At 41.0% G+C, this 17,359-nt stretch overlaps 1 protein-coding gene across 4 annotated transcripts in view; it reads right to left on the bottom strand.

Moving 5' to 3' along the window:
- Window positions 1-17,359, bottom strand: part of RALGAPA1 (Ral GTPase activating protein catalytic alpha subunit 1) — a 163,853-nt gene that overhangs the window by 114,042 nt on the left and 32,452 nt on the right. For all 4 annotated transcript variants that reach the window (XR_003093553.1, XM_025201507.1, XM_025201517.1 and 1 more), the window contains exons 10-13: window positions 16,436-16,584; window positions 13,916-14,045; window positions 9,507-9,744; window positions 6,336-6,497 (exon numbers count right to left, since the gene is read on the bottom strand). Coding sequence is in view for 3 of the 4 variants with exons in the window: in XM_025201507.1 (XP_025057292.1) it covers window positions 6,336-6,497; window positions 9,507-9,744; window positions 13,916-14,045; window positions 16,436-16,584 (679 nt within the window). In the remaining variant the exon portion in view is untranslated. The remainder of the gene's footprint in view (window positions 1-6,335; window positions 6,498-9,506; window positions 9,745-13,915; window positions 14,046-16,435; window positions 16,585-17,359) is intronic.

Below are 17,359 nucleotides of genomic sequence, written 5' to 3'. Positions count from 1 at the left end.
GATGACAAGTATAGTGGCAGTCCTAAAACCACCTAGGAACTCTGAACTGAAACAGTTTTCTATTAAAAATTGGTTTCTCCCTCATAAACTAACTAGAAGTTGCTTTACTCTGAAGTTTACATGTAACTTCACATGCAAGACTCCAACTGCCTCTTATTTTTAAGATCTATAAGTCATAGTCTATTATTTAAGTATATGGCATGATTTTCGCACATCTTAAATCAAAGGAACTAGAGTATTAGATGTTTTTTCCAAGCTAAAGAGAACATATCAAACTTCTTATATTAAACACCAAACCACATACATTTTAAATGGTAATTTTATCCAAGAGATCTAACCCTCTTTGATCTGAAATAGCAACTCAGACTGTTGACTAATCTAGCCCATTTGCAATGAAGAGAATGGAAATTTAAAAGTAAATTTTCTAAGATAAAAATGCAAACCACTAGTATATGAGGAGCTGTGAACTGCATTAACTAGTGCAGCTTAACTTTTAATTTAAATAAGATGTGCTATATTCCCAACAGCAGTCAAGTAGAGGAGAGCCAGGATTTGAGGTTTGTAAATGAACAAACGTTGGGTGACAGGACTTTTAAAATAAATAGCACCAGACTATAACAGGTTACAAGTGGGCAGAGACATGCTTAATATTTTTGAATATAGTAGGCAATTAAAAAAAAAAAAGTCTAAATTTAGTCTCCTTCCATATATTTTTTTAGAAGAGGAAGATACAAAAAAGAGGATATGCAATGCTTTGTGTTTTTATTGTATGCTGACTTGCTAACTACCATAATTACTCACATCCCATACACACTTTTCACCCCCCAAAATTAGGCCTCCAAAACTGGGTAGCATGAGCATTTATACCCATGCTCTAGGAGTGAGGTGTGTGGGGTGGGGCACAGGAGCACTTTAATTAGAGTGGCTCTGATGGGGGTGGGGTTGCTTTAACTAAAGCTCATCAAACAAACTTTACTTAAAGCCCCCCTGCTGCCACTTTTCAGCATGGGGATGCTGATACATGTGATGCTCGAGTCTGCTGGAGCGTGGTAATTACTGTAGCTCCAGCAGACTCAGTTAAACCAGTCTGCTCTGACACGCTGCGATTATAGTGCATCAGAGCAGCCTTGTTGCTTGTGTAAGCATGTCATGTTTTAAATGAGGAAGCTGATTTCTATATCAGGATGGAGGCATGAGGATGACTGAATGGCTGCCAGAGGCTGTGCTAGATTCCATGCTTCATAAAGGAAAGGTAGAGTCCACCCATCAGCCTCTCTTGCCCTCTGGCTGAAGCACCACAACTTCAAGTTTAACCCTGTCACAATCACTGCCCAATTAGATGATCAACCAAAAGCTGCTGTGATGATGCTGCAGCCAGAGGGTGTGAGGCTGATAAGTGGCCTCTGCCTTCCTGCAGCATATAGTTGGGAATGTTTAGCAATGGTGAGCCCAATATTCAGTCTGGGGAAGCCTGTACTGCAGTGGTTAGAATTCGGGGTGGGGGAATCATCATTCTACTTTCCCAAAATAAAGTAATATCTTATTTGGGAGAGCGTGATATGCAAGTAAATGTGTTATTTGGAGCCAGATTCTTGTACAAGATTTTATTACTGAGTTGTCACAGTAGAGATGCAAACTCTAGAACTCTTGGTTCAGTACCAATAATACCTTTTATTAGACCAACTAGAAATCACACAACTATTATATCTTTTTAAAAGATTTTTTTGTGATTTCTTAGTTGGTCTAATAAAAAGTATTATCTCTGAACCAAGAGTTTTAGAGTTTTGCATTTCTATTTGTCTCAGACCAACATGGCTACCAAATACATCCCTGATATCTCACATTATTCACTTTTGCTCCTCACTGATAACCAGACTACAGGATGGTAAATATCACGTTATGATACTTCTCTAGTACCAAAATGTGCAGTTTAGGCTAGGAGTAGTCTTGTATCTGAATTCAGTATAGAAGATTTTTCAACCCACAAGCATACAAAGTTTAGAGGCCCTTTTCCAAAAATACTTTACATAAGATCAGGCTTTAAAAATGTATATACTGCATATCAAAACCTGTTCTTGAGTCACATAAATATATACAAACTTGATGCACAACTAATGTGTGCTGGAATGAGGATGACTCAAAAAAACCCAACCTGCTCAAATGTACACAGAATATATAGATAGAAAGGGAGCCCCAGCTTTTTCTTACCATAATATAGTCGACATGCACTTCCCTCCTACTCAAACATAAGGAGTAAATTCCTCACAGTCAAAGGAAATGAACTGCATATTAAAGAGCATGCAACATCTAAGGACTGACTAAATTCCAGACTTAAATTCAGACCTACTTACAGAAAAAAAAACATTGAATTTAAGGGGAGGATCTGGCAACCAAATACTATGTAGGACAGATTTATTCTACACCTGGGTGCCAAATACTACCATTATCACAGTGTGTTATGTACATGTATTTAAAATAAATCAAACAAATACCTCTCTCAGTGCTTTGAGGTATTAACACACAGTCTTTTCATGATGATTACAGGGTTTAAAATAATGAGGCACGGGATTAAATATGGCAATAATCAGTGCCTGTCTTGGTTCTTTAGAAGAAAGGGAAAGGAAACCATGTTTTCTAATTAAATTAGCTGCTAAACCAAGGCATCACCAGCGAGAGGCTCTAAATTTAGCTTTGTATACTATGAATCAGTAACTTTCTGTATGCAAAACTGGATTAAGAAAGTTCAGTATCCTTCTCAATTTACTTCAGGTTAAGCAGTACAGTGCCAGCCCAATAAATATTTAGATAGTTTGCTTGAAATATAGTTAATATAAGAACTAAAATTAAAAACTTATCTGATTATGCATTCAAGTAAATTTTAAGTATACATGATAACACTTGTAGTTAGAAGGATACTACTTTTTTGATACTATACTTCACAAGAAATACAGTACTCATTCATCACTTAAAATGTCTGCAACCAATATGCAGACAAGGTTCTTTGGGTGAATCCGATAGCTTTTATTAGACCAACTTAAATAAATGGAAAAAAAAATTCTTAGCATGCTTTCGGGTTTAAAAACCCTTTGGCAGGCTGAGGAAGCATCTGCAGTTGGTGTGCTCTTCCTGTACAGAATGAATAATATAGAAGCCAGGGGCTGGTATGCATGCAAGAAAGACAGTCAGTGAAGATGTAAATTGAGGAGTCAGTGGGTGAGAGACAGCATTAGGGGGAGAAGAGGGATGAATGTAGCAGGTAAATAGTGGAGTAGAGTCAGATGTTAGGCAGGATATAATGTCTCATAAATCCAATGTCTATATTTAGTCCATGATTTGTTGTATCCAGGAGGTTGATGAATTGAAGTTCACAGGCTCATTTGTGAAAAGTGTTTTGTAAATTCCCTTTGAGTATTAGAACAGAGAGATTGGAGAGAGAGTGGTTTTCTTGTGAGAAATGTCCCTCCACAGGTAACTGGGTATTCTTGTCTTTAATATATTTCCGGTGTGTGTGTTCATACTGGTGCGCAGTTGTTGTTTGGTCTCTCTTACGTATTTTCCATCAGGGCATTTGGTGCATTGGATGAGATATATTATATTTCTGGAGGTGCAGCTAACATCCAGGAATGCTGATGGTTCTGTTGTGGGGTGTAGTAATTGTGCAGGTGGTGGAGATGTGTTAGCAGGTTTTGCATTTCTTGTCCTGGCATGGTTTGGATCCATTCAGTGTGTTCTGGGCTGTAGGAAGCTTACTTCTGGTGATGAGGTTAGCGAGGTTCTTGTTTGAAGGCTAGGGTGGGTGGCTCTGGGAAGATCTCTTAAAGAACTGGGTTTGCTTCTAGTATGGGTTGTAATTGTTTGAGGATTTTCTGTATGGGTTTGAGGGAGGGGTGATATGTCATAACCAGCAGTGAGAGATTCATGGGGGGTTTTCTTTTGTACTGCAGCAATTCTTCACATGGTATCTCCAGGTGGCTCTTTCAAACATCTTCACTGACTGTCTTTCTTGCAGGCACACCAGCCTCTGGCTTCTTTACTATTCATTCCATCCGGGAAGAGTGCACGTAAACTGCAGATGCTTCCTCAGCCTGATGAAGGGTTTTTAAACCCAAAAGCTTGCTAAGAATTTTTTTTCCAACTATTTAAGTTGGTCTAATAAAAGATATCAGATTCACCCAAAGAACCTTGTCTGCATATATCCTTAGACCAACACAGGTACAACCTACACTCCTGCAACCAATATGGACAGTTATTTGTACTGGGCAAAAAGTGTTAGCCATTTGCAGCACACCTAGATCTCAAAAGATAAAGGCATCGTTTATGCCCTGCTAAGAATGCTGGCTTTTTTAGGCAGACTTGGATGATTTTCAGTTTTACTACTAATCCCATCTGTAAAAACTGACACCTAGCAGTTTCTCTGATAAGATCAGTTACTCAGTTTCATTTTGCAAACCACCTTGTACAGTAGGCATGTAGCCCTTAACCCCATAAGCCTCATGTGTGTGGAGATTTACTGAGAAAAACTTTCTTTAAAAAAATAAATAAATAAAAGGATATGGGAGACAGTTTTTGGTAACTAATTCATGCCTTTCTACCTTACTGTAATATTAGTGTTGGTATGATTGGGTACAGAAAATATATTTCCATGCAAGTATGAAAGGGGTCTTAGATATTAACTGTTTATGTTAATGCAGAAATAGACTATAAAGATATGATTGCTTTGAGGACAAAAGCAAAAGCAATATAAGCTATAGTATGAGAAGCTTAAAGTTAGATTAATTTGATGCTGACTATGTAAAATGGATTGCTTGATCAGGATAAATGTCAGTGATTTAGGATCCAAACCATGCAAATATCCAACCTTTAAAAGGAAACTAACATACTAACATGAATCCATTAAAAACTTAGCCAAACTGCAGTAGCATCTGACAAAATATCTGAAATGCATACTTTCAAGAAACCAAAACAGAAATTTTATCTGGCATTGTGTTCTGAAAGTGTTGAAGATTTAACAGAAAACTGTTTTAAGAGCCATCATCAGCTAAATACAGATAAATTAATGTATAATTGAACCATGAAGACTACTTAATCAAATTAGAAGATGTCAGAGCTTGCTCTGCATAAACCACTGGAAGTGCAATTTTGTGTCTGAACGCATGAGAAAGCCAGACATTTAAAGTTGTTCCTTTTAAATTCTGTGGGGCCCATGGTTGTTGTCCTATATGCCTGAACTGCCCTGGTACAATGTGTCCCTAGTCCTGGTGGAGGTCTACAGTTTTCTAGTAATATTGCAAAGTATTTTGAAGGGAAAAGAAAATCTTAATTAATTAAACCCTGTGACTTAAAAATTTAAATTGGCTCTAAAATTTTGGGGAAAGGGAAGAACAATTATAGACTCAGTTGCTGACCTGTATTCCCTGTTATCATAAACTGTATCAGAGTGTACCTGCTCTTAGGAAGCATTAGTAAAAAGACAGCACTTGCTGAATGAGATCACCTACCATTATGAAGATGTTGACACAGCAATATAATTTTTTAAAAAATATTTTATTTTTTTTAAATAAGAAATTTAAATCAATGTAATTTTCCTTCATGCAGTAGACAACACAGATCATCTTTGGAGATGGCTTGGTATATAAGCATTTCATCCCCTTCACATTAGAGTTTCCTAAGCAGGTCATACAAATGCATATGAGTCTGAGTAATTCACCAGAAACACGGACCATCACTACTCATTTTTAAACAGGAAAAAATATCTGCAAGTAGTGAAGACAAGAAATTGATCTGTATAAATTTAGATCTGTACACATGTGTACGTATCCATGGATCCTGGCGGTTTTAAGATATATCAAAGACAAAACATTTTCATAACTAGCTGATTCACATACTTTACACACTTTTCATTACAGTACAGTAGTTTGGAAATCCCTTGCATAATTTAAACAAAAAAAAAAAGGATGAAGACACCTTTGTTAGAGGGCTTTATATTAACTAACTACGCATAATGTTATTTAGCTAGAAAGCAAGAAAGGACTAAAACAATGTATGTTTAGATCTTTCTATAAATAAGGGTAATTTGTACCTAAACAATGGGACTTATTGCAAAGAAGCATCAACACTGCTTAAAATTATCTGCACTTGCCAAAAATCTAAATTTAGAAACCAAATGCTTTTCACTTGCCCACAAAATGCTATAAAAAGACAGTACAACATATTCAAATACACTACAAATGAATGCACATAGAAAGAAAAGCTGTCCAAGTAGATGCAAAAAATGTTCAGTTATGAATGTTTCCTCTCCCCTCTCAACACATCCCTCAGTTTTTACAGATACATACCAACTGTTTTTTGCCGTACTATGCTTCTTGCCTTTTCTGTTCCTGGAGATCCAGTAGTTGTAGCACTGCGCTGTCTCATTGGAGCCTGTCCAGGCTGATCACGGCTCCAGCCTCTAGAAAATGACTTATCAACAGATGATTTTTGGAACTCATGCCCAACTCCTGTAAAAATATAATTGTGAATTTATTCATTTAATCCTATGAGATGCTCATGTACTAGATATTTGAAGTAGTCACCTTTTCAAATATTTTCCACTCCATTGTCAATGTATCAGCCTTGCAATGTTAAGCATGTGACTATAGAAGCTGTATAGTATACTAGCATTAAAAAAAAAAAAATCAACATTGAACTCTTATCAACCAACATCAATTGAGGGACATCCATTTTGGTTCAAAGCCTCTAGTACTATTACTGTTGTAGTTCCTTTCTGACTTCTTCAGTTCATAGATTCAAGAGAAATAAGATTAGAGAGGATACATATAGATAAAATAAATACTGTAGATATCTATCCTTTTTTCCAAGAATATTTCCATTATTTTGCCACTAGACAAGACATATAAAGCCAATTTATGAACCATGTGTTTTAATTAATTAGATGCTATGAAGATTTAGGAATCATAAGTGATAAAAATATCAAAACATTTTAACATAAGAAAAAAATAAAATGGCTTAATGGAAAATGCATTTGTAAGATCCATATGAAACTGATCACAATATGAAATATTATTTCAATGATCTTAAAAAGAGAGAGAAATTCTCAATGGAAGTTTTGCAAATGCTCCCCAAAAGTAATACTTATAGGATGCTGACTAAAGTAGGTGCTGGAACTATTTGAATAAACAACATGTACTTTAAGAAACAAGTAAGGAACACCAATAAAATATGTTTTAACAGAACACTGATCCACAGTGTAAGCAATATGTGCCTAATATGCCATCACTTGAATGCATTTTCTTGGTCTGAATGTTGTGTTTTGGTCTTCCATACATAAGGATGTTTGGGGTTGGGTTTTTTTAAATAAAATGTTCTCTTTTTCATGCTTCAGAATATGTGCTTAAGCAAGTATTCTGTTAACTATACCCATTTTTATCTAAGCACAGACTTTCATTCACTGTTGACATGCAGGAATACATTTATGACTGTTTTTCACTCTCTGATTAACAGGGACCTGGTTTCCATTTCCCTTTCCCATGGAAAAAACATGGCAAAAGGTAGATTTTCTTCTTTAAAGGAAAAAAATGTGGGAAACTGTGGGTTTCCCTTTGCAGGCTGGAAGAGTTCCAGGCTGCAATGGGTTGCTTGGGGCTGGGGGAGTGGGATGCAGGGGGTAGGGGGCGCCACATGCACGTGTGCACACACATACACATGGCAGCCAGGCAGTGTAATGGAGAGCAGCTCCCTCCTGGTAAATCTATGGGGTGAGAAGGGGCATAGATAATGGCAAGGGTTCGGGGGCATAGGCAATGCATCAGGAGGGTGGGGCACTGGGCTGTACCCTGGCCAGACCATGCCCCCTGCCCACTCAGTTGCAGTGAGGGACACAACTCCCTGTCACTGCTGCACCTCACCTTGGTGGCCATGGCGGCATGGTACGCCTTCCCCCACTGGGTCCTGCCCACTGGGACACAGAGGCGGCACCAGCCCAAAGCTCAGAAATCTCAGGGGGTAGGTGCCTCCCCCTCGTTGCCTGATGTGCCGCCTATGCCCACCCCCTCCGAGTGGGTACTGGGAGACAGAATCCTAGGAGCCTGTTGGCAGACGCTGGACACTTTCAGTTGAGTGTTTAGTTACAATTAGCCCCAAGCTGGGGCAGGTTTAGTTGCCTGAGCTGGCCTGAAGTTGAGGGACCGACCACGGGGAAGATTTTGCTGGCTGCGAAAACTGGACCCGTCGAGGCGGGGGGGGAGGATGAGGCAAGATCGTCCAGGGGAAGACCTGCGGGGTACAGCATTTGCCCAGGCCATGGATGTGGTAAGGGTGGGGTAAAGAGGAGGTTGGAGCCCCACGAAGAAAGACCAGGGTCGAGACCCCTTCGGCTTAGGGCCACCTGCAGGGAACTGCCTCCCCAATAATGAACAAAGACATGGTGGGCGAGTAGGAGCAGCACCCGAACCATCTAGGTGGCACTAGAGCCCGATCTCACCCTGACATCACTTGGGGGCAAGGCACCTATCAAGAAGGGGCTGAAGCCCTACAACACCTACCAGTGACAGATTGGTGTTGGCCGATATGCCTCCTTAAACATCAGCTATCGGTATCAGTCCCCAAAATCTCTATCAGTGAACCCCTACTATTCGATCAATCAATCGATCTCTCTACAATGGTGTTTCATTTTAATCATTGGAAAATGCCTGTGGGGGGGGGGGGGGGGGAAGTAGTCAGGATTTCGGAGAGTAGGATTTGTGTTTTTTAAACATCAGAGAATTTTGGGAGGTTTTTAAACAGAAGAAACCAGGATCCCTGCTGATTAATGGGGCCTGAGAAGTCTGTAAAAGACAGACAAGGTAAGCTCTGGAGTAATTTTAATGGACAAGTTTAAGAAAATATGTTGCGTTTCTCCCATCTACATGATATAGAACAACAATGAAAACAACATATTCCTTGCACCTCTGAAGGAGTCTAATTCTCAGAAGCAGAATTTGGAGGTGGAAAAAATGTGTTTAATAATAAAGGGAAACAGGAACATGCATCTCTACCCTCCCAAAGGGAAGCAAATATCAGAATACATAATTTCTCATTAATATCCAGAGTTTTTATAAACAAGCATCTTCCTCTTTCTTTTGAACAATCATATCAATCAGAATTGTAAGATAGCAAGCAGAGTAGGAAAAAACATGATTTTTGAATGCTCATTACAGATTTCTATCTATAGTACCAACCTGTAATAAAGCTGTTCATCATCAGATCTCAAACCATTTTGCAAAAGTGATCAATATCATTATCCCAGTCTTAAGGATATGGAAATTGACACACAGAAGTGATTGGACAGAATCCACACTCATTAGGTCAATTGCTGCGCTAGGAAGGGAACACAGACTTCCCCAGTTTCAGTCCAGTGTTCCATCCATAAGGCCATGTTGCCTCCTCAAATGTATACAGGACTGTGTGCTCATAATGTCCCACCTTCCCAGCTTGAATTAAAATCAGTCAAACAATAAGTTTTTTCTTACCTTTGCCTTTGTGCTTTTTCTGTTTCTGTTCACTTAATTTATCCAATGGTAAGTCACTGAGGTCCAGGCTATACAAGTTTCTAGCTAATACTTTAGTTAGTGTCTCCATAGTCAGTGACCACTCAGTGGCAAGCTCTTCCCAGTATGTCAGAGATGACATTACTGACAACAAGTCATCCCAAAGTTCTCGGGAGATGTACACATTTAGATTTGCTTTGATCCAGGCTACTATAAGTGTCTAAAAGAATAAATAATTAAAGTGATAATAGTTGGCTTCCCAACATAAGGCAAAAGAAAAGCATTCAAACATTATGGTTTTAAAGCAGAAATAACCTCTCTATTATCAGTCACAGGTATTTCTATGCAGTGCTAATAATGCCCCTCCTTGCAACAGTCATGCACAAATCTTACGTGGATTCTCATGTGATTAAGCATTTGTTTACAATGTTTTTATTCCCATTCATAGCTGTGCAGTATGTTAAATTATTTAGCTGTAGAAACAGACTGGTATGATTAATAAAAGGCAGGGTATATTTGTACCTTACAGACTAACTGAAGTAGAGCTCTCGCTCTCTCTCCAGCTTTCATGGGTCAGAGCTCAATTCATCAGACAGCATCTTATGAAATAAGCTCTAGCCCAAAAAAGCTTGTGTTACATATCTACTTTAGTCAGTCTGCAATGTGCATACCTACCCTGCCTTCTACTTGATTTCAAACTAACATGGTTAACTACATCTATGATTCATAACAGACATTCATAACTTACATGTAATATTAAACAGGTTTATATGACCATTTTAGTGTAGTTTGGACTTCCTTCATAGTTTATTTCTTCTCTTTTTAAAAGTAGTGAGATATTCCCCAAACTCCATGCACAGAGAAGACTTTGTAACAGCAATATGTGACACCAACTTTGAATGACTCTACTACTGGCTCTACTCCTTAGAACAGGGTTTGGGCAACGTTTTGCTGTCATGGGTCTTTGCTTCCAACTCAGCCCTTTGCTCTAGGCCTCAAATCTCCACTCCCCAAGAGCACCCAAGTTGTCTGCACTTACACTTGCTGCTGATCCCCAAACCCATGGGCAATGGAGAGGCACAAGTTCTGCAGCAAGGGTAGACACAGACATAACACAACAGCAGGGAGGGCTGCAGAGAAGGTTGCTGCAGAGCAGATGGGCAGCACAGTGCAGCTGTGTGCATCTGACCTCTGTGCTGTCCCATGCAGGACTGAACTCTTGTGGGCCATTTCTCGCCCATATGCCATAGGGTGCTGACACCCGATTTAGAACCATGAATTTTCTGCCCAGGTAGAAGCCTAATTTAGGAAGGATTAGCTTTTTCAAGCTGGAAACAGAGAGAACACTGAGGAAAAAGTTAGCTGCTCTGAAGCTCTGTGAGATGATCATGACCACAGGGAAGGGAGAGGGCAAAAGAGAAAGTGGCAGAAGAAATTCTGTCTACCTGGAAATCCTAACAAAGCATTGCAGATGGATTGAGAGCTGACGTACAGGGTGAATTTTAGGACTTTTGCTTCCCCTCCCCCATAATCTGTCACTTGAATTTTTTAAAATAGCAATATGACTGTGGGTAAGAAATGTCTTTGCTAAGGCTTATTCTTTGCTTTCCTACCATGCTGTGCCCAAAGGAATTAAAACTGCAAGCAAAGAGTGCCTACAGCAATAAAACTCCAGAAAAGCATTCATATGCCATCTGGAGGTAGCAGGTGCCTGGAGGTCTGTGATGAGGCCTGAGATGGCTGGGCTGCAGAGTCAAACAACATGTGTCATACAAGGATACTAAGACAGAAGTGTGCCTTGAAGATCCAAAGCTAGACACACAGTACAAAGCTGCTTAGAAGCATTCAGGGTCCAACAACTGAGCCACTTGCAACAAAATGGTGATTGTACAAGGGAAGACTTGACCAGACCATACCAACTCTTTATTGAATTGTAACTCTGAGCTCCTAAATAATTTTAGCCTGTTGTCATACGCGAGTCTAGTCCATAAAACATACTTAAAATTAATCTGATATTGGCCTGATTTAAAGAACAGTATTAATACTCTACTTTCCCACAAAAAAAAAAAAAGACTAGTTTTCTCACAAGGAAAAGTTATAAGCATCTAGCAACAGACGTCTCTAACGGGTCAGCAAACTGACTTTCCTTGTAAAGAAAAATGATTGATCTCTCCTTTACTGTTTATAATCCACCATTTTCCAGAGTACAATTAATAGTCTTCATTTGGAATCCTGGTACAATCTAGGCCACGTATGGCAGACTTAGCTGATAAATAATTCGCCAAAATGCCCACTGGTTGGCTAATCCTGCAAGATGGCAGCAGAAACCTTGCTCTGCTACAAGGGAAGGGTTCTATCACCACAGGGGAGCTTTAAGCATGGAGTTAAAACTCTGTAGTGTGCAAAAGTCTGCTTAATTTACAGCAGGACTGGGTAGAGAGTACTTAAGTAATTTAAGAAGCTGCCAGACCAAATGCAGAGAGGTACTTGATTAACTGCTTGTGGCAGGACACTGAATTACAATTTAACTAGCCTTAATTAGATACTAACAGTGTCACACACTGAGGCTCAGTGTTCTAAGAGGAAGTAGCAGGAGTGCTTAATTCATTTTCATAAGAACATATAGGGTTTGCCAATAATATTACACAATTTAAATTGCTGCCTGGGTTACCCACTGGTGTCTTGAAGCAGCCTGCATTGTACTCCATGTTCTAAACCAGAGGTTCCCAACCACTGGGAAGGGTTGGTTGCCAGGTTGTGATATGAGCCCCCTGCTCGGACCCCGTCTGTCCGCCTGGGCGAGTGGCTTCTGCTGCCAGAAGTCGCATGTGGGGTTAAAGTAGGGAGACGGGGCAGCTCTGGGAGGGAGGCAGCTGGCTCTGCACCCCATCCTGCTCCCATGCTGGTCCACAGTATAAAAAGGGTTGGGAACCTTTGCCTCCATCTTTTTGAGCAGAGACCAGGGCATCCCCTCACTGGGATCCCCGACAGACCCAGGGGAGGCGCTGCCAGGACCAGGGTCAGTGAGGACCTAGTTAGGGAACTTCTGGTGGGTCTAGATGTGTTCAAATCAGCAGGTCCTGATGATCTCCACCCCAGAGTGCCGAGGGAATTAGCAGAGGTCATTGCGGGATCCCTGACATGGCTTTACGAGCACTTGTGGTGCTCTGGCGAGGTGCCAGAGGACTGGAAAAGGGCCAATGTGGTTCCCATTTTCAAGAAAGGGAGGAAGGCGGACCCAGGAAACTACAAGCCTGTTAATCTTACCTCGGTTCTAGGGAAGCTCTTTGAGAAAATTATCCAGGAGCGCATCTGCAAGGGGCCAGCAGGGGAGATCATGCTTATGGGCAACCAACATGGGTTTATTTGAGGCAGGTCCTGTCAGACCAATGGGGTGGCCTTCTATGACCGAGTCACAAAATCCTTGGATGCAGGTGTCGCAGTGGACGTAGTCTTTCTAGACTTTAGGAAGGCCTTTGATACCGTCTCTCACCCCATTCTCATTAAGAAATTAGGCGACTGTGGCGTCGATGCCCACATGGTCAGATGGGTTGCAAATTGGCTGGAGGGCTGCACCCAGACAGTGGTGGTGGACAGGTCTTTTTTGACCTGGAGGGATGTGGGCAGTGGGGTCCCCCAGGGCTCAGTCCTCGGGCCTGCACTGTTCAACATCTTCATCAGCGACTTGGACAAGGGGGTGAAAAGCACCTTGTTCAAATTCCTGGGTGACACTAAGATGTGGGGAGAAGTGGGCACGCTGGAGGAGAGGGACAGGTTGCAACTAGATCTAGACAGGTTACAGGGTTGTTTGACCCCAGCATTCTTTCCTGCCCAGGGCAGGGGGTCGGACTTGATGATCTGCTCAGGTCCCTTCCGGCCCTACCTACTATGAAACTATGAAACCACTGTTCTGAACAATACAGAAAAGCTGCAGTGATATCTATTCCATGGAGTGAAGATGTAGGAGCAAATACAGAGTAAGCACAACTTCAGTGTCTAAAATGATCTCATCAGTGAAGTTATAAAAGGGCTAGAGAACAGGTATGTTTTAGCTAAATGAGGAGAGTAATTTAGCAAGCTAACTTATTCTTCAGGGCATAGCTACCAACAGTGTTACCCAAGATCTCTTTCTGTTATACATATTTAACTCAAGTCTAAATGCAATAATAGCAAATCCGAGTGACTGACAAAAATAGTTGTCAGCCTGCTACTACATAGAAATAGTCATATTAGATATCACAGGTCCTTTAATCTGCAACATTCTCAATACTGTAATTTAGGTAATCGATTACTTCTCAAATCTGGTCTTGGATGGCAAATGGGTAAACTAGTTCTGTTATATCTAGTTTTTTTGATCTAGTTAAATTCATATCAAATTTGTATTTAATTGCCTGGAAAAGAGGTCCTGCGAGTCTTCCTGCTAAAGTAGAATTCTTTCTTCCGTAGTATTGCAGGAAAGTTGGGGGTGGTATTTTCAGCACAGATTCTGTGACCCGGAGCAGCACAAGCAGCATCTGTTCCCTGTAAAAAATATCAGAGTTACTTTTTGGTATATATTTAAACTAGGTTCCTTATTATAGAAGACAGTTCACATTGTTTCTTTCTGACAATACTTTTTTTTTTTTTTTTTTTTTTTAACATCGAGGATAAGAGTCCAAAAAAGCTTTACATGTTGTATTTTAAGAAGTCTACTATTCTTGTCTCATATTTTCTGAAGTCTGTTTCCTCTAGTTGCCTTTCAAGTGTGCTAAGCCTTATCACCTGCTCCCGAAGGCCTTAAATGTCAAAGTTTTACCATATTTACTCAAATCCAAAATGAGGTTATTCCCCCCCACCCAATCACTGTGAGGAAAAAAAAATCATCTTAAGAGTGCCAGCCTGGAGCTGTGCTGCTGTTTGTCCCGGGCTAAGGTAGCTCATGAAGCATGAGATGATGGGGTGCATAGTGGGGGAACTGCAGGGAAGACTCACAGTACATGGCTGGGAGGAGCATTAGGGAGACAAGGGGAAGGGGAGGCAGGCAACAAGGGAGTAGGCACAGACATTGGGGGGGGGGACAAAGCGGGGGGGGGGGGGGTGGGGGGAGAGATGAGGGGACAGGAGACAAATGACAGGCCATAACAGGATAGGCCGGGGGTGGGGGGAACGACACGACACAGTTAGAGGAGGCCAGCAGAAGGAATCTGGCCTCTAGCTCAGGGATGGGCAAAATGCGGCCCAGGGGCCAGATGCAGCCCGCCAGGCCATTCTATCTGGCCTATGGGGCCCCTAAAAATTTTAGAAAATTAATATTTATCTGCCTCTAGCTGCCTATCATGTGGCCCTCGATGACTTGCCAGAACTCAGTAAGCGGTCCTCCACCCAAAATAATTGCCCGCCCCTGCTCTAGCTTCTGCTTTGGGGAATGAATTTAAGACAGCCCCCCAATACGTAGATGCAATACATGGAAAAATCAGAACATATTTATAATTTTCCAAGCACAGAATCTAATTACTTGGTGGTGGGGCTATCTCTAATTCGAGGTGGTCTTAGATTCAAGTAAATATAGTAATTAGATGAATATTTCTAACCTTTGCATGGACTACATTTTTGCACCAAAACAGTGTTTGGCATCACGATAATGAATAAATATGTTCTATCACTTTTAAAGAGTGGCTTATCTGTAGTCAGAGTTCAGTAGCACTAGCTAAGAATTTGTTTTAAAATGTTACACAGTGATGAAAACTTACAATTCATTATCAATAAATAACTGATTATCTATTGATAACTAACTGTATTGATAAATCTCTAATTTTACTCCCACATTTGCACTAGGAAGCTATGACAACCACAGATTTCACTTGTGAAGTACTATTATTAGCTTTACTTACCAAGAACTCTGGAGACATTGGCAAGCAACCAAACACAACTCAAACAATGAAAGAAATTAGACATGTGAACATAGTTGCACATTCTGATTAATATCACTCCAGTCCCACCCAAATGGGGATACCAGAAAAGGATCTGTGCATTGTTCTCTCATCATAGCTGCTGCAGGCAAACAGTCTGAATGGCAGACACTTTTGGAAATTCCATTTATCAAATGCTAGAACAATTGGACAAGACCTGTTGGGGCACCAACAATGGAGCAGAAGAGAACTGAAGAAGTTCAAGCACCTCCTCCCCAAAAATAAGCTGCAGTGGGTCATAGGTAACAGCAAACCCCAAACGCTCCTGGTGGAGGGGGAGGAGGGGGGAGAAATCATCATCATAAAACAGCAAGATTAGTAGTAGACTAGGTATCCAAACCCAACTGTAACTCCTCCACAAGTGGTGAAGCTGGCTTCCCCAGCTATTGCAACTCAGCTCTTGTCCTCTGCCAGGAAGTACCAAGTCTAGCTGCTAGCAGATTTGAGGCCAGAGAATGGGATGTCAAGACATATGGTCTCTATCTTACCAAATGCAGATCAGATCAGAGAATGTCATGGTCTTCATAGAGAATCCATTTGGAGCCTCAAAGGCAACACACTGATAACATTTTTTATATCCCTACAGGTCTTGAGTGAGCAATCAGAGCAGGTGTCTGCCTTCAGTCATTTCAGTACCTCTGGAGGAGGATCCTAGCAGCTGCTTGTTTCTGCTTCTCAAATCTAACCAATACCTCTCCCAATAAATTTTCATACAGAGGGCTTCCCTGCTCCTTCCACTAGCCACTCATCTTCCAGCTAGGCTGCTGCTGTCCATGGGGACTTGTCATAATAATTAGGCTTATCTGAATGGTCTTTCAGGGGGACTCCAAGAGCTCGTCACCTCCAACAATGACTCATAACCCTGACATGTTTGGAGAATTCCCACTAAAATTATTTTATTTTTAATAAGTCCATTTTTGGTTTGCTTATTAAATTTTTAAGATTAAAATATGAGGTTTTTACCAAGTTTTCTTGTCCATTGTTACTTGCACCACCATGTGACGGTAGATATTAAGAATGCGTTTACACATATCAGTGTGCTCATCCAGAAGATTTTTCATTTCATTTGCAGGTTCAAGAAAGAATATATTTGAAGAGTTGATTATAAAAACCTAAAAAAAGAAGAGAGAAATTAATTAGTTTAAAGCTAGCTAATGTTTTCAGCAATCTGGTCAGGAATTCTGAAAGAAAACAAGAGATTTAAATCAGCATAGAAACATTAACTTATCACACAGCCTTCTTTAAAGACGCATTTGTACTAGTTTCTTCTCTCATATATTTCATAGACATTAGGGCTGGAAGGGACCTCAGAAGATCATTGAGTCCAGCCCCCTGCCCAAAGGGCAGGAAGTCAGCTGGGGTCATAGGATCCCAGCAAGATAAGCATCCAGTTTGCTCTTCAAGGTGTTCAATGTAGGTGCTTGAACCACCTCCGGTGGCAGGCTGTTCCAGACCTTGGGGGCTCGGACAGTAAAGAAATTCTTCCTTATGTCTAGCCTGAAACAGTCTTGTAGTAGTTTATGACCATTCGACCTAGTCGTCATCCCTTGGGGTGCTCTGGTGAACAAACGTTCCCCCAGATACTGGTGGTCACCCCTGATAAACTTATAGGTGGCCATCAGATCACCCCTGAGCCTGCGCTTTTCCAGGCTAAAGAGCCCCAGGGCTCTCAGCCTGTCATCGTAGAGTCTGCTTCCCTGACCTCTGATCATGCGCGTGGCTCTTCTCTGGACTCTCTCAAGCTTCTCCACATCCTTTTTGAATTGTGGAGCCCAAAACGGGACGCAATACTCCAGCTGCGGCCTCACTAAGGCCGAGTACAGGGGGAGAATGACGTCCCGGGATTTGCTTGAGAAGCATCTATGGATGCAAGCCAGTGTTTTGGTC

Source organism: Alligator sinensis, unplaced genomic scaffold, assembly GCF_000455745.1.
Source record: "Alligator sinensis unplaced genomic scaffold, ASM45574v1 scaffold280_1, whole genome shotgun sequence".
Classification (NCBI taxonomy): Eukaryota; Metazoa; Chordata; order Crocodylia; family Alligatoridae; genus Alligator; species Alligator sinensis.
This window is presented reverse-complemented; position numbering and strand designations above follow the sequence as displayed.